The sequence below is a fragment of the Acinonyx jubatus genome, chromosome X (genome assembly GCF_027475565.1).
Source record: "Acinonyx jubatus isolate Ajub_Pintada_27869175 chromosome X, VMU_Ajub_asm_v1.0, whole genome shotgun sequence".
In the NCBI taxonomy this organism is placed as follows: Eukaryota; Metazoa; Chordata; class Mammalia; order Carnivora; family Felidae; genus Acinonyx; species Acinonyx jubatus.
The window spans coordinates 84,276,041-84,294,244 of NC_069389.1; the positions used below are offsets into that span (position 1 = coordinate 84,276,041).

The 18,204-nt window shown below is 40.0% G+C and overlaps 1 protein-coding gene across 2 annotated transcripts in view; it reads left to right on the top strand.

The window, feature by feature from the left end:
* Nucleotides 1-18,204, top strand: part of RNF128 (ring finger protein 128) — a 107,899-nt gene that overhangs the window by 42,108 nt on the left and 47,587 nt on the right. The window contains exon 1 of one of the 2 annotated variants that reach the window (XM_027054890.2): nucleotides 4,189-4,917. The exons of the other annotated variant lie outside the window; for it this stretch is intronic. Coding sequence (XP_026910691.1) covers nucleotides 4,425-4,917 — 493 coding nt within the window. The 5' untranslated portion in view covers nucleotides 4,189-4,424. Of the gene's footprint in view, nucleotides 1-4,188; nucleotides 4,918-18,204 lie in introns of those variants that run through there. 2 annotated transcript variants of the gene reach the window in all.

Here is an 18,204-nt window from a genome sequence, read left to right on the forward strand (position 1 = left end):
TTTGAGCCTAGGTATCATAATAATCATTTATTTGTTCCACTGACTTCAATATAAATTCACAGTTTAAAACATCATTACAAAATGCTTAAAACATAGAGACAAGGGGCACCTGGGTGGTTCAGCTGGTTGAGTGTCCAACTCTTGACTTTGGCTCAGGTCATGGTTCCAGGGTCCTAAGGTCAAGCCCTGTGTCGGGCTCCACGCTGAGCATGGAGCCTGCTTAAGATTCTTCTCTCTCTTTCTCTCTCTCTCTCTCTCTCTCTCTCTCTCTCTCTCTCTCTCTCTCTGGCGTCTGGGTGGCTCGGTTGGTTAAGCATCCAACTTCAGCTCAGGTTATGATCTCCCAGTTCGTGGGTTTGAGCCCCGCATCAGGCTCTCTGCTATCAGCACAGAGCTTGCTTTGGATGCTCTGTCTCCCTCTCTCTCTGCCTCTTCTCTGCTGATGCTTGCAATCTCTCTCTCAAAAATAAATAAACATTAAAAAAAAAGATTCTAGCTCTCTCCCTCTGCCCCTCTCAACCACTCATGCATGCTGTCTCTAAAAACAAAAAAATTAAAAATTAAAAAATAGAGAGAAGTTGAAAAAAATAGTACAGTACCTATAGACCCACCATCTAGATTCAACAATTGCTATCATTTTGCCATATTTACTTTATGTGTGTGTGTGCCTGTATGCACATATGTGTTGAATCCATACTCTTTAACACAATTTTCTAAACTCTTCATATTCTGGCACAGCCTACTTGTCCAGCTTCACTTTCCCTGGCTCTCCCTTTGCAACTTGCATCCCAGCCATACTTAACTATTTAATGTTAGTTCCCTGAATGCTCCTGGTGTTTTCATGTAATATATTATTGCCTATGCCTGAATATACTTACTCCCTTTTGCTTGATTAACTCTATTTGTTCTTAAAGACTCAGCCACACCCATGTTGCCATAGCACCCTACGTTTTTCTCAGTCATAACAGTTATTAAACTGTACTGTTATCGTCTACCTCTCTGACTTTCCTACTAAACTGTGAACTCATTGAGGGTAGGGACTTTTTTTTTTTTTTTTTTTTGTCTCTGTATACCTATGCCTCTCCAGTGGCTTGCACTTGGTAGGTGTTCAATAATCAGAAAATCCAACTGCCCACCGGAGGGTTCTACCTAGTTACATCATAGGCAACTCAAAATCAACGTATCTATACTGAGCTCATCTCTCTTCCACCCGCTTCTGCCCATTTACACCCCTCCTCTGGGGTGCCTGGGTGGCTCAGTCTGTTTAAGCTTCCGACTTTGGCTCAGGCCATGATCTCAATGGTTCGTGAGTTCAAGCCCCGCTTTGGGCTCTGCACTGACCCTGTGGAGCCTGCTTGGGATTCTCTCTCTCTCTCTACACCCCTCCCCCATTCGTGCTCTCTTTTTTTCTCTCTCAAAATAAATAAACTTTAAAAAAATAAAGCCATCCTCCTGACTGAATGTCATCCAGTCTTCCAAGCCAAAAACCTCAGAGCAAACCCTAACTCTTCCCTCTCTTTTATCCTCCAACATAAATTTCTAATCTGTCCACCTCTCTTTATCTCTGCTACCTGTCTAGGCTGGGCCAGCTTCTTCTCTCACCTGGAGCACTCCTGAAAATCTTCTATCTTGGCCCACTCCTTCTCATCTTGTCCCCTCCAGTCTATTATCCACAAAGGAGCCATAATGATCTCTAAAATTCAGAGCTGATATATTACTCCACGTGTAAACCCTGATTGTATTACTCCCTGCTTTTGGATAAAGTCCAAACTCCTCAGCTTTGATGAAAGGACTCTCGAGAACTGACCTCTGTGCACCCATAGAACTTTGTGTCTTGTACTCTTGGGTTCCAACCATTTTGTGTTTATAGAGCCTGTAGTACATTTTGTCTCCCAACATTTTCAGTTTCATGCCTCAGCGCATTCCCTTGTATTGTTTTCTGCCTAGGAAGGCTAACCCTCTCAAACTCAGCATGGACAGGTGTCACCTCCTGTGGGCAGCTTTTCCTTACTTCCCAGCCTGGGTTAGGTTCCTCTTCTCTATTACCCATTACTGCCCTGTGCACACCTCTGTCACAGCACTCACACTATACACATATAGCTCTCTATACTGCAATAATAAGTTTGCTTGTTTGTCCCATTGAAACTAATTTATGAATTTTTTGAGAGCAGAGTTAATGTCTTATTTGCTTTTTTTCCTTTTTACCCCAGTGCTTAGTTGAGGGCTGGCATATAGTAGATGTGCAAGAAATACTTGTTTAAGAATGAATATTAACAAATGTCTCTCCAAACTTCATTTTTGTAGATGCCTTATAAAAGATCTCTTTATTTTTTTTAATCTTTATTTATTTTTGAGAGAGAGACAGAGTGCTAGCATGGGAGAAACAGAAAGAGAGGGAGACACAGAATCCGAAGCTCACCAATCATGGCTCGAACTCACCAATCATGAGATCATGACCTGAGCCGAAGTCCCATGCTTAACCCACTGAGCCACCCAGATGCCCCAAAGATCTCTTTAATTTTAAATACATTGTTTCTTTAAAGTACAACATAGTCGATTGCCACACAGGTAATTGTTACTGAATTTTGTGTGTTCTTCAACAAATTCAGACAATTTCTAGAATTGTACTATTTCTTAGAGATGGTCGATTCTACCCTTTCCTTTTTCTGTAGGTAATTTTTATCTCAGAGATAAACATCATCCGTAGTTGGCGGTGTCATGCTGTTGGCCTCACATACCCACTTTGATCTCTTATGTTCCTTTTAGTATAATAGGGTTCATGTTTCACAGATTTGCCCATTTAATTTGGATTCTAGTGCTGTTTAGTTATGGTGTGAATTTTCCCTTAGGTTTGTCTCAAGCCATGAGAGTATCAAGTGAAAAATTGTCCCATTGCTTAATCTTTGGGAATAATATTGATTAAGTATATGTTGGGCCAGGGACGGAGGGGAGTGTGACTGGGAATTTAACAAATGCTGGGCTGGATAAAGTGAATTGTCTCTTTGAACTGAAAATGTAGCTAAAACTGAAAATCCTGAACATCACTGTCTCTGATTATTATCTCAAATTGACAACTTTAAGATTATTTACAAGGTATGGGGTCCCTGACCCTGTTTACTAATAATAGTATTTAACAGACACATTTTTTACACTGTGCTAAGCACTGTTCTAAGTGCTTTACATGTATGAACTCATTTAATCGTCTGAACAACTTTATGAGGTAGGTGATATTACTATCCCCATTTTACAGATGATAAGGAAACTGAATCACAGAGAAGTAACTTCCCCAAGGTAAAAAGTTATCCATAACTGTTATACAACAGGTGTATTAATTCACTTTTGTCCAATGCATATTTCTTAAGCACCTCTTAAATGCAGTAATTGACAGGGCAGATAAAAATTGTACACTTAAAGTAAGGAGGAATCATAATGCAATAGTGCCATGCATGAATCACCAAGGTGAGTCAGGCTCCCTTCAGTTGGTGGGAAACGGGCAAAGATTATATAGCTAAGGTCAGGAATGGCGCAGATGTATAGATTCGAGTAAACCTGTTTGTGGAAGACGAGAGAAGAGACTTAGTTTTGATGTGTGTGAAAACGGTAATTCTTTTCTGAGGACTAAGATTACTTTCAGAAGGGGCTTCTGATGCAGTCTATTTAGCACGAGGTAAGCGTCAGAAGGAAATACCCAGTATGACGCTTGTCTGGAGCACGAAAGGAGAAAGCTTAAAAAAAAAAAAAAAGTAACAATGCGCTTTTCCTGCCCCTCCCCCTCTAGAGAATCAATAAACAGCCTGCCTGCCCCCTCTCCGGACACCACCCACCCACCCGAATTCCCTTGACTACAACTCAGACCCTTCTGATTCGCGCTTTCTAGAAGTACTTTCACATTCTGGCACCTTAAGCCAGAAAAGGCCTTTAGGCAAATGTTTGGAGTGAAAAACCTATTCTTGCAACCCCAAACGGGCTCTCCTACTGGAGAGCTTTTACGGTCGCAGATGGTATATAGTTCCTGGCCTGTCCATTTTTTAGAACGCGACGCGACACACCTGGCCACACAGCCTCAGCGCCTACTCTAACTAACCTGCCCATCCTGTTACCCTTTTAAGAGGCGGATCCCGCAGTGTCCTTTCCTCCCTCCCAGCCACCTCTACCCCCAGTCCTCTGGGCGGAGCTTCCAGCTAAAGCCCCAGAGCCCGACGCGGCCGCAGCAGTAGCGGCGAGGACCGGAGCTGCGAAGAGCTGCATCTGCTGCAGCCACTTCGCCGACGCTACGTGCCTCGCGGCTCCCACCTAGCTCCGGCGCGTGCCGGCCCCTCTCCGCCTCCTTCCCACCTGGCGCGCACCTGGGCCCGGCCGGGTCCCGCGGAGAGCCAGGAGGGCGCGTGCCAGGGGCCCCTCGGGGACCGCAGAGCGCGCGCGTCATGGGGCCGCCGCCCGGGGCCGGGGTCTTGTGCCGTGGTGGCTGCGGCTTTTCCCGATTGCTGGCGTGGTGCTTCCTGCTTGCTCTGAGTCCCCAAGCCCCCGGCTCCCGGGGGGCCGAGGCTGTGTGGACCGCGTACCTCAACGTGTCCTGGCGGGTTCCGCACACCGGAGTGAACCGCACGGTGTGGGAGCTGAGCGAGGAGGGCGTGTACGGCCAGGATTCGCCGCTCGAACCCGTGGCTGGGGTCCTGGTGCCGCCCGACGGGCCGGGGGCGCTCAACGCCTGTAACCCGCACACGAATTTCACGGTGCCCACGGTCCCGGGGGACTGGGGAAGCGCCGTGCAGGTCTCTTGGTTGGCCCTCATCCAGCGCGGCGGGGGCTGCACCTTCGCAGACAAGATCCATCTGGCTTACGAGAGAGGGGCGTCTGGAGCCGTCATCTTTAACTTCCCGGGGACCCGCAATGAGGTCATCCCCATGTCTCACCCGGGTGAGTGCAGCTACTACATTGCGCCCCATCAACCCCCCTCCGAGGCCAGTTGTTTTTTTTTTTTTTTTCCTCTTATTTTGCTCGGTGCTGTCTTTCCCCTATCCCCTTGCATCGCTGGGAAAACGAGTGCCCTTTCTGTCCCTACCAAGTGAGGCAGGGTCTTCTCCTTCCCGAGATCTCACCCTGCGTGGGGAGTGGGGCGAAAAAAAATCCTTCAGAATGTGCCTCTCTGGTGGAAAAGGGTAAGACCAACGGAGTGCGGAGGCTGGCAAGTCGAGAAGGACTGTTTGGGCTCCTTGGGTCACCTTTTCCTGGTGTTCCACAAGGGTGCCTTGCGTTGGCTGCTTTGGTGGTGGGCATTGGCTTTGAAATGACTGGAGTGCAGGCGGCCTGGAAATCCCTTCCTCACTCTTTTTCCTGTTTAACAGCCTCAGGCCGGAGGCAGGTTTTGCCCTCCTCTCTCCCAGTTTTTCTCTCCCTGTTTCCTAGTATCAAGTACACGAGATTGTGTTACTGTGCCCTGTTAACCTCATTGCAGTTTGGGTGGAAACTTTGCCTAGTTTGGGGGCTCTTCTCTGCCCCGGGGTCTCGGGTCCCAAGCAACTGTCGGTATCAGTGCTTTCATTTGCCTTTGAAACATCCGATTTCGGTTATTGAGTGGCCAAACAGGTGATTAATGTTACTGAAAAAAAAAAAAGAGCTTTGTGGATGAGGATAGCAAAGGCCTAGACTTTAGGAAAAATAGTCCAGGTGGGTCTTCAATTTGTAGAGATGGTGTGGGTTACAGTTTTTCCCTGTTGGGTGATTCTTCCAGAAACCTTCTCCCTATTTGTGATTAGGTAGTGACAGTGTATGTATGATCCGAAGGCCCAAAGGACAAAGAGAAAAAAAAAATGGAGAAAAAGGAAGAGACACAAAATAGCAGTATATCATAGTTGTTCGAGAGCTGGGCCCCAAGTCAGACCTTGGTTAAATTCCGGCTCCATTGCTAACTAGTCCTGTGACCTTGGGCAACTTATTTGAAGTCTTTCGAGTCTGTGTTCCCTCATCAATCAAAAGGGAAAGAACTAAGAAAAACTACTCCCACAGGTTTGCCTTGAGGATGAAATGAACTAACGCCTGTAAAGAGTTTTAATACACCATCCTTTTCAGTAAAGGCTAGCTGATAGGATTAGCCTTTTAAGGAGTCACTGGAGAGATGAATCTGCTTATTTCAGTACTAGAGGTTTTGTGTTTTTCTTAAAGCGGTGGGTTTGGCCCTCCCTAGAGAGCACTTGCATGGGTTGGGTGGTAAAATGGAAAGAGCACTGAACTGGAACTCAGGAGATTGGAGTTCTTTTAGTCCCTTCTTTGCCCCTAGCAGCTTTGTGACCTTGTACAAGTTACTCACTAGCCAAATGATAGTATAGAGTTAGGAGGTGGAGGCCAAATTGGCAGAGCGTGCAGAGACAAAAGCGAAGGAGATGAACTCTTAAGATCCCTTCCAGCTCTAAAATGCTGCGATTCTTAGATTTTAATATTGATTAAAGGAGCAAGTGTATCTCTCCTGGTTGATAAGTCATTGATTAGAATGAAATTATGTTTTAAAGTCTAAGAAAAATGAAGAATAAGGATTTGGTAAATTTTAAAGTCCTTAAGTTTCAATTGGCTATCTAAATGCAAAAGTTTAACTTTGTCTCTTCCAAATGAGATTCGTTTGCATGAATGATTTGAAATTGAAGAGTACTCTTTAATAAGACAGTTCCTATTTAGATCACTTTTATCCTACTTTCTGTTAAGGATGTAAGCTTATATTTATGTGATAGTTTTAAGGGACACTAAAATTAATTTTTGTTGCACTCCCACTAAGTGCCAAGCAGTCTACATACATCTTACTTATATGCTATTCAGAGACAATATGGTGTACTACAAAAAGCACAGGCATCATAGTCAAGAACGGGTGTCAAATTCTGGATTTAGCACACAATAGCTTTGTACCCTTGATCAGGTTCTGTAACTTTACTGAGTCTCAGTTTCTGCATCTGTAAGATGGAGATACTTATGTTGCTGGGATTGTTTTCTTCTTTTTTTTTGTAATTTAAAAAACTTTTTTAATGGGTATTGATTTTTGAGAGAGAGGGAGACAGAGTGCGAGTTGGGGAGGGACAGAGAGCAAAGGAGACACAGAATCTGAAGCAGGCTCCAGGGTCTGAGCTGTCAGCACAGAGCCTGGTGCGGGGCTTGAACCCAGGAAACATGAGGTGGTGACCTGAGCCGAAGTTGGATGCTTTACCGACTGAGCCACCCAGGTGCCCCTATGTTGCTAGGATTAAGGATAATATATGTAAACCACCTAGCAGATAATAATCACACTCAATTAAAGTTGGTTATTACAGTAGGTTAAAGCCGCAAGATGCAGAAAACATACAAATAGATGCTTATGCAGCTGTCAGTTTAAATAGAATCATGGCTGTTTTATTTCAAGATACTGTCTAGAAATAAAGGCCTAAATATTGAGCACTTAATTAAGTGACACTCAGAAAGGTATTTTGAGACTTAAAAATTTTACTACTGAGATGATAACTACAGCAAATTTTACCACTAGGCTAACTAGCCATAAAAAGCTAGCCTAGTTACTTGAAGTATAGAATCACATTTCTTCCATGAATGCCTCGAGAAACTTCTTTTCAACACAGGGGACAAAATCACTTTGCATTTCATGCACGTGTGTTGTTGAATATTTGCTCCCAAAGTTTTGTATTGTTTGCTTTGCTCATTCCTGAGAGTTAGCCTAGGCTAGGGTTCATTGTAATCTCTGGTCAGAAACAACTTATCTGGGATCTTAGTGGCAAAGAGGTAGGACTGAGGTTTAAATGTTGATTAACTCAGTATGTATTGTCTTGAATTACCCAAGGTCCACCAAATGTGGAAAAGCCATTGCTGTTGTCTTTGTTTATGAAACCTCTCTTTAGCCATTCTCACAGGAGTGCTTGAATTGTTTGCCTTTTGAATTTAGGATGAACATCCATACTCTCCCCTATCACAGTCCTGGGAATATGAAGACCCATTTGTTTCAAGTAACAGAACTAACTGGTTTAGAGCAGTTGCTTTAACATTTTTGTTTATTGTAGAGGAACTCCACTATATAAAGAGCAATCAGTCAGGAAAATGAGGCTGTTTTTATGTATACCGAAATTTCACAAAAGGTAGTCATAGCCTTGCATCAACCCATGCAGTTTATTTCTGTCTATTGTTTTGGGTTGCAAAGTATCCAGAAAAATCCTGATTTACACAGATAAATAATTGCAAATGATAGATGTTTATTAACAGCTTGTCTTACAATCTCTGGATATTTTTCAACCACATTGATCCAGAGTCCTGGAAGGGAATTAGGAGAAAATTTTGGTTTCCAAGGTTAATCACTATTCATATATCTTTATCTTAAATATGAAAATGAGATAAGCAGCCAAAACGTAGAGTAAGCACTAAAGCCATGTAAAATGTAGGATTGTCATGATGAGACACGTTACACATGTTATTGTGCAACTGACTGTTCTGCTTTTGCTGGGCAGATGGGCCTGAACCTTGCATGCTATCTAATTGAGCACAGCCCACGGGTTGAAGCGCTGTAGGTACCTGCTTGTACAATTTTCCTCGAGTAAACATGTGCAGGCATGAATTAATTGAAAGACCTGAGCAGTGCTACAACCTTCATAATCCATGACACATTTATGGGAACTTGAAACATATTCCAAGGCATGACAGGGTAAGTGTTATTCCTGAGGGTTGTAAAAAAGTGAATGAACCAAGCAGTTTAAGTTAATGATTTGGTGGTCTCCAATGAGATGTATAAAACAGTTGCTTGTATACATTGTTGAAAGACAGTAGAACATATTAACAAGTTGGGCTCTGCCACTTCAGATTTTTGGTCAGATTTTGGTCAACTTAGGATGGGGTTACACCTCTGATTACCCCATCATAAATTGAAAATATCAGTAAGTCGAAAATGCACTTAATGCACCTAACCTACCAAACATCATAGTTTAGTGTAGCCTACCTTAAACATGCTTAGAACACCTCCCTTAGCCCACAGTTGGGCAAAGGCATCTAACACCAAGCCTGTTTTATAATAAAATGTGGCTATCTCATGTAATTGGTTGAATACTGTACAGATAGTGACAAACAGAATAGTTGTAGGGTACAGAATGGATGTAAATGTAGATTGTTTACCCTCACAACCGCATGGCTGGCTGGGAGTGCCAGGTCGCTGCCGCTGCCCAGCATCACTGCTGGCCTCACTACTGCATATTGCTAGCCCCAGAAAAGATCAACATTCCAAATCCAAAGTTTCTACTGAATGCGTTTTGCTTTGATACAGCCATTGACTCAATCCATTATTAAGTCAGGGACTTTCTGTATTTTAAAAATCTTAGGCCAGTTATTTTACTTTTCTATGTGCCTGTTTTCTCCTGTTTAGGATGGTCTTAATAATACACTTTCCTCATAAAGTTGCTGGGATTAAATGAGATAATACAAATACAGTATTTAACACAGTGCCTGGCATATAAGGAAGCTCCTAAAATATTTTTTTATCACGATCAAGATAGTTAAATAAATGTATTTTAGAAAACAAAAATGGAGTCTGATGTTTGTAGTACATACTTTGAAAATGAATAGCCTAGAGTACTAAATCCACATTACTTGGAATCCTAAGTTTCACACTATAGGAATAGGGTGAGTAGACTGAATTCTTCACAAGAAATTCATCTTTGGGCCCACCTGTGTTTGTCATTCTTTTTTCAAATAACTATTTCTACCACCCTCAAGCTACCAATCTTTTCATTCACAAAGGACTTCAAGATAATATTTTATAGTGATTTATCACCACCCAATCCCTTCTCAACCACTTGACATTTAATTTTTATTCTGCTTTTTTCCTAGGATGTTGACTTTGAAGAGAACCTTTTTTCAATAGAGAGGTTCAAAAGAGGATGAGAAGAGACTGGGTGGTGATGGTTTACCAATGTAAAGAACCATTTCAAAATCCATTTCTAGATACATCCTTTTTGATATTTCTGCTGTACCATGTTTAACACTGTTGACCACTGCTCTGAAATTCTCCCAAGCTGTCTTTTACTTCTCTTATCTCTCTTTTGTTTCATTTTGGTTGTTTTATTAATTCATTCATCTAACACTTCTTCTTCCTGGTGTTCACACCCGGGCCACCACCACCCTTGCCTCCAGTAAATGCCACATCCAATTGATTCTATCACTTTAAATCTCACATATGTCCCATTCTCCCTTGCAACTGTTATTACCCTGCTTTTAGTTCCTGTGTCTTCTCATAGGAACAAATGCTTAGCCTCCTAATTGTTCTCCCTGCCACGGATCGGTTGTTTCTTCCTTCTAGATCCTCCACATTGCCGCTGGAACACAGCTCTGATCACATCTATGCCACTGTGTGAAAAGCCATTGCTTACAAATTTTACACTCCATTTCCCAGCATGGGATACAAGACTCTTAATCTGGTCCCAACGTACTTTCAAAGCTTTATGTACCTCTTCTCTCATGTTGATCCCTAAATGCCCTCTGTCCTTTCCCATTATCGTTCCTTTGTTTGTACTTCTCTTTTGCCTCTATACCCTTTTTTTCCCAGCTCTGCTTGCCAAAAACTTACCCATCCTTCAAAACCCAACACAAATGTCTCATCTTTGAAGTCTTTGTCAATTCCTTCCTTTACTCTTCCCACCACAGTCCACACCAAAAACAAAATAATCCTTTTGTTTTAGCTCCCATGGCATTCCGTGTCTTATAGTACTTTTTGCATTTTACTGGTAGTTATGTGTTTATATGTTTTACCTTCCTACTGGATTGTAGTTATTTTAATATTTTCATATTTCTCATGGGAACCTTTGTACTGTGTGTGCTCTGAAAATGCTTGTCGAGTTGCTTTAAATACCCAAGAATGAAAAAAAAAAAATACCCAAGAATGAAAAGAATGCCAGAGGGTCATAAGATTCATTAGAAAAGTATCTAGTGGGGAAGGGGATTGAAATCCAATTCATTGAGCATTTATCAAGGATATATTGTGTGCATACTATGCTTCTTACCTGAATATACAAAATAATTAAGGTAAATTAGGAGGAATAAGAGTGTACAAATTTTTCCAGATTGCAGGCTCCTTAATTTCTATGGTAATCACCATCATGGGCCAATTAATGGGTTTTTATTCATTTTTTATTTTTTTATGCCTTCGCTAGTTTATTCACGCAATGTATGTTTACTGAGTGCCTACTCTGTTCCAAGCACCGTGAGAGAGAGTTATGAACACAAACATTCTGCATTTTAAAGGAAAAGACAGTGAACAAGTAATGATTTCATTGTTCTGTATTCCATTATTTCATAAAAATTGTTAGAGATTGATTTTATGGAAATACAACAGAAAGTTGCAACTTCTGCTCTCGTCATTGGATTCCACACACCCTGTCATCTGTTCTGGTTGTCCATCCTCACTCTCCAGGTTGCTGGGCTTGGGTCATAAGTATGGTTTATGTGTTTTTAATGGCAAAATGACTTATGTAACAAAGAGATAGTGAGAATGAGTATTTACATTGAACTTTCCCTGTTCTGTTTTTTTGTTTTGTTTTAAAAGCTTGATTTACACCAGCATTCAATTTATGTCTCCACTTAAAATGCTTCCACTGAATTTGTTGGTGATATGTGGAATTCCATTACATAAAAACCTTTAAAAAATAGCTTGATCAGCAAATTATTTTTTTTAAGATTCTATTTTTAAGTAATCTGCACTGAATGTGGGGCTCAAACTCACAACCCAAGATCAAAAGTCACATGTTCTCCGACTTAGCCAGCCAGGCACCTCAGATATTGTTTTTCTAAGCACATAAAGAACTCCATGCCCCCCTCAGTCCCTGGAAGATGTGTTATCTCCTACAGAATGCCATATTTAATCTGTTCCCAGCCTTAAATGGAATAAACAGAGTATCAAAGACATTTTCTGTTATTTCTGATTATGAAGTTAATCCTGCTTCTTGCAGAAAACTTGGAAAACACAGAAAATCATAAAACTAAAAACTATGCATAATTCCTGGGGCGCCTGGGTGGCTTAGTCTGTTGAGCATCTGACTTCAGCTCAGGTCATGATCTCACAGTTGGTGGGTTCGAGCCCCATGTCGGGCTCTGTGCTGACAGCTCAGAGCCTGGAGCCTGCTTTAGATTCTGTGTCTCACTCTCTCTCTGCGCCTCCCCTGCTCATGCTCTGTCTCTTTCTGTCTCTCAATAATAAATAAACGCTAAAAAATTTTTTAAAAAACTATGCATAATTCCACAATACCATTAATATTCCTTCATGTTTCTTTTTCATGTGTAGATAGGGTTTTATATCCTACTTTTATCATAATGGTTATTTTTTATGAGTATTAATGTATTAAGAAAATAAAATTTAAAGGAAAATATAAAAATCCATAAATAGAAGCATTTTATCATTTTGGGGTATTTTTGTTATTTTCTTCTTTTGCTCTGTATATATATTTAAATAATTATAATTATATATTGTATGTACAGTTTTGTATCCAGCTTGTTATTGTAAGCATTTCCCTATGTAATTAAAACTAGAGGATTCCCTTACAAGTTGAATGGGGTAAGTTTTGAGGGGGGTAGGGATCGAGCTTCTCTTTCATTAACTGGCAGAAAGGAAGTGCTGAAATGGTGACAGGGAGGATTATGAATTGGTACATTTAAAAAATGTACATTTAAAAAATGGGGCGCCTGAGTGGCTCAGTCTGTTAAACATCGGACTTCAGCTCAGGTCATGATCTTGCAGTCCATGGGTTCAAGCCCTGCATCAGGCTCTGTGCTGACAGCTCAGAGCCTGGAGCCTGCTTCGGATTCTATGTCTCCCTCTCTCTCTCTGTCCCTCTCCCACTCACGCTTTGTCACTCTCTGTCTCTCAAAAATGAATAAGTGTTAAAAACAATTTTTAAGCAAAAATATGCTCTATAGAGATTTATGTAAATATATATACTTCTGGCCATAAACGTGATCTGGTCTAACCCATATGCATTACCTATTGTGTACTTGGTCTTTTGAAAGGTTTGATCACCATTTGTACCTTTAGTTTCTCTTCTCCCCATAATATTCCTATCGGTGATGTCTTTGTCACAAATGAATTTTGCACCTAATTAATTTCCTTGTTGCTTGGTGAAGTAGCACCTCATTGGCTAAGATCGCTTTTTGTTTTCATGACGACCACTGAACTGTAAATTATTGGTTGGGGTTTTCCCCAGAGTTTACTTGATAGGGTACCACGAATATTATCTTAGGGACAAAGAATTTTTTGTATATGTAAATTTTGTTGAAGTATAACATACATACCAATGAGGTACAGAAATCATTAGTATATAGTTCAGTGAATTTTCCCAAAGTAAACATGCCTGTGTAGCCAGAGCCTAGATCAAGAAACAGAACAGTACCAGAACCCTAGAAGACTACCTCACACCCCAAGATGAAGAATTTTTGAACTTTGTCTCTTCAGGGAGTGACCTCTTGCAGCATGTGGTAGGAACTCAGTCACCCACAGAAACGCTCTCTTTCACTGCTCCGGAGCTAGTTAACTGTGACGCTCCTCAGCTATATAGTGTAGGGAGTTATTTCCAAGCACAGAGTACATGCACTTTTTGATGCAGTTACCAAGCCAGTTCAGAGTTGCCACATTTTGCTGTGAACACCCACTTTGGAGCCCTATGAGCAAAGCAGAGTACAAGGGCTCTTTGTTATTATTGTATTTCCTGTTCTTTTTTTCTCTTTCAGCTGTATGTGCATGTCTTTCTATATATCATGGCATATACTTGCTGCTTGAATTTACCCATAGACTTATTATAGTATTCATTTCTTTTGAAAAGAAAGTTTGGTGATTCATGCCTGACATCATGGAGGCTGTTAGGATCAGGACCTAGTCGTGATTTACTTGGTTTTAACGCTTGAATGCTTAAGTTAGATACAAATCAGTGATTTTGAGTTAACCCTATTTATTTTTGCTTTTTTGAAAGAAGATGGTCTAGAACTCCCTTGTTGATGTGTGTGTTTCTCAAGACATTTATAATTTCAGATAAAATGTTGAAGTAGCTTAGTTAATTAAATGCTGCCTTCAACTAATAAAAAGCCTTAGCTTTTAAGAAGAGAATACACCAAAATGTTAACGTTGGTTATTTCTGGTTGGTAAAATTATGGGTGATTATTGTTCTTTTCATTGTGCTTTTCTGTATTTTCTGAATTTCCTATAATGAGTATGTCTTATACTTGTAATCAGAAAAAAATCCATTATTTAAAAAAAAATTTTGTGTGTTCATTTATTTTTTGACAGAGACAGAGTATGAGAGGAGGAGGGGCAGAGAGAGAGGGAGACACAGAATCCGAAGCAGGCTCCAGGCTCTGAACTGTCAGCACACAGTCCGATGTGGGGCTTACACTCATGAACTGTGAGATCATGACCTGAGCCTAAGTTGGACGTTTAACCGACTGAGCCACCCAGGCGCCCCTGTTATTTTTTAAAAACCCAAAATATTCCTATACCATTGATAAATCCTAAAGGAAGCATTAATAATGTGACTATAGCAACAACAGGAACAAATCATATCTGATAATAGAAATGATTTACAGACTATTAGGAGAATTTAAAGAATTGTTTTGGCCTTTTGAATATATCTAACCTGTATGATTGTTAATGTCGTCCTTTCTTGTTAACACTAAGTGGTTTCTTCATATGTAAAATGAACCTTGAACACTAAAGAACTTTAAAGACTAATTTTTTCCTATTTTAATGTGAAAAATTTCTCTTTACCCTTCATATCCCTATTTACATACATTTTTTCTTTCCCCCCTTACGCACATACCCACCTCTTACCTTTCTTGGTATTTTTGCTTATTTCCCATGAGAATCCTGCTTCCCCTCACTTGCCCCCTTCAATATCTGTTCTTGTCAGTACTTAATAGTGCTAAGTTTAACAGCTTTGTATGAAGAATCAAATATATTGGCGATTTTCATTTATGACACACTGGGTTCATCTGATGACAGTAGTTTTTGTCATTCTAGGAAAGAGGAAAATTTATTAGAGTAAGGGCAGAGGAGAATCATAATATTCTTATGTTATACCTTATTAATGATATGCAGAACATACAAGCTCAATCAAGATGATATTTAAGACATCATTAAAATCGAATTACTTGTTTTTAAAATTAGCATGTCCCTTGAAATGATAGCCCACTATACAAAACTCTACCAGTTGGCAGTTTGCACAGAAACTCCTATTCAGGGGTGCCTTCTGCACCACTTCTTTTCCTTCTGAGAGCAGATTTTGTATCCTACGTTTCCACCCCCTGCCTTTCATAGCATGATTAATTTTACCTTAGATAATGTTACACACATACCCTCACACCCTCTTGGAGCCCCATGTTCTTTTTTAAAAAATCTGAGCTTCTTTCTGTGGGGTTCCACTTCTTTTGAAGTGAAATTTAACATAACAAGTCAGTGCTCTCTTATTTAACAACCTTGAATGTGTCCGTAACTTCCACAATCTCCACAAAAACCACCCATTAGCCATGTAATCCTCCTGAATATATATGTATTTTCTTATGTCCTGGTATTTAAGATAAGTTTGAAGTGCTTTTGTTTGTTTTGCTTTAGTTATTCCAGTGATCCTGCTTCCTGAAAAGTTTTGTTACAAGTATGGGCTAAATAATAGTTCATAATTTGCTTTGCAGTTTTTAGTTCTCAACACCTTTCACATGTAATCATTTGTAGGCTCATTTGGGAACCCAAACACTGTTTAGTACATTACTATGGGAAAATATGCTGCCTTTACTTCCCAACAGCTGACTTACAAGTGAATAGGTGAAACACAACCCACTAGGGTTACCTTTGTAGCTTTTGTTCATAATGATAGCCTGGTGAAATATACTTTATTATATTATTCCTGATTATGCTGGTTTAGAATTTTCTCTGCTTATTTAGTGTCTTTGTAATGTTGATTCAAGCTTTACCTCACCTTTTCTGTGTGTTTCACCTTGAGGACTCTGCATTTTGTTTTCCTAACCTATGGTGATCTCAGAAGTTGGCTTATTTTAATAGCATTTGTAATGTTCGTGAAAGTTTTAAGAACGTAACTGATTTGTAAATCAGTTAGCCATTAATACATTTTCAAGTTGGTACATCTTTTCTCATTGTAGAGGATTTCAACAGGCATTTAGATGAAGGCTAGAAAATGTGATTATATTGCGGTTGTCATTCATAGATCTATGAGCAACCTATATTTAACATCGCCCCAAAATGATTTGAGTTGTAATGGTATTTCAAATTCCTGTTTTCCACCACCATCATTTCATTTTGGCAAGAGGACAGGATGTTTAAGAGAGACCAAAACTGGCCAGTGCCAGCTCACCAGTCACCTCCCTTACCCTAATCCCCCAACCTCCAACCCTTTTTGCTGTTCCTATTTGACTGATGCCTTTTGGTTGAACTGATGAAGAGGAGCATATTGATTTACCTTGAGTAATGTAATTAAAGACAAGTGGATTATTCTTTGATGATAAGGAAAGCTACATGATTGCTCTATTTTTATTTCAGTATATTGTACCAAAGATGAATGTGGTCTATTTGAAATTGAGAGATAGCATATTACAGTGGAAGAATGGGTGTCCTTGAGTCTGACTGCTTAGCTTGATTTTAGTTCTACCAACTAATAAATATGTAATCTTGGATGAGTTGTGAAACCTGGACTTCATTTATCTTGTTCATAAAAAGTGGAATAATAATGCCCATTTTCTGTGATGTTGTAAATAAAGTGTTTGTCATGGAGTGGGTATTTAGCAAATGTTAGTTCTCTTGAATCTTTTGCTAACATTTTTTATTACTAAACGTGCTGTTTCTCCTTTGGTTATTACAGCTGTTCCCTACTACATTTTGAGATATGTAATTGTTTTAGGTGTAAAAGTGGGGGAAAAAAACCATGCCATCCAAATTTCTGGTTTTCTGGGCTGGTTTTGAGAAATTCAGGGAGAAATCACATAATCAAGAAACTAAAACAACTATCTTGTTCTTCTCCATGTGCATTTTCATTTTAAGGAGCAACAACTCCTTAAAATCAAGATGTTCATCCCTAACAATAGAAATGGCTGTGGACCTTTTGATGGCACAGTGATAAAGAGAGGGGATTTAGGAATCAGATGGATTTTGATTTGAATCCCAACACTGTAGTGTAATAGCTTTATAACCTTGGCCAAATTAACCTCTTGAAGGCTCAGTTTTTTCGTCTATAGAATGTGGGGGGAGGGGGGTGATGGTAATAACTGTACCTACCTCATAGGGTTATTGTGAGGGATCAATCAGATAATATACAAAGCACTAAGTATACAGCCTGGTTCATTAAAGGATATTTTAACCACCTCCTCACCCTCATCTATAGCACTTTTTTTTGGAGACTGACAATGCATATCACTGCAGGGCTTCTCAGAGCCTCTGATATGCTAAAGAAGTACTGTTCAACACTGTTAAATGAAATATTTTCTAAATTTGTTTATCTATAGAACTCATTTTCTCTTAAAATACTTAACACCTGAAATAGAATTTGGAAAACACTGATTACCATGCACTTGATAGCTTCTCTTTCCTTCCCTCCTCCTGCCTCATTTTCAGACTGGCCTCAGGCTTTAACTGTATCTGTTGTCAATGTCAAGGAACTAGTTATCTCACTATGATAAGAACAGAATGTTTTTGACTGTGATAACAAGCATTTTAGTTATATTTCTTTGTACTAATGTGGTACTTTTTATATCAAGCTAATGTAACTTCAAAGTATAGTTTTACAGGCTAGATTTATTTTCCTTATTGACTTTCAGAAACAATTTATTGTGAAAGTATAAAATCACAAGGAAGACCGGTTTATGTTTATTAAAAAAAATTTTTTTAATGTTTATTTTATTTTTAAGAGAGAGAGAGACAGGCATGAGCAGGGGAGGGGCAGAGAGAAAGGGAGACACAATCCAAAGCAGGCTCCAGGCTCTGAGCTGTTAGCACAGTCAGGGAGCTCAAACTCAAGAACCAGGAGATCATGACCTGAGCCGAAGCTCAACGCTTAACAGACTGAGCCACTCAGGCGCCCCTTATGTTTGTTTTTATATTTAGTGTGTGGACCTTAGTACAAAAGTTAACTTTTGTAATACTTCATACAGGAGGAAATTTAATATTCTCAGTACACTGTTCTTATTTATGATTTTTTTTATACTAAATGATACGAA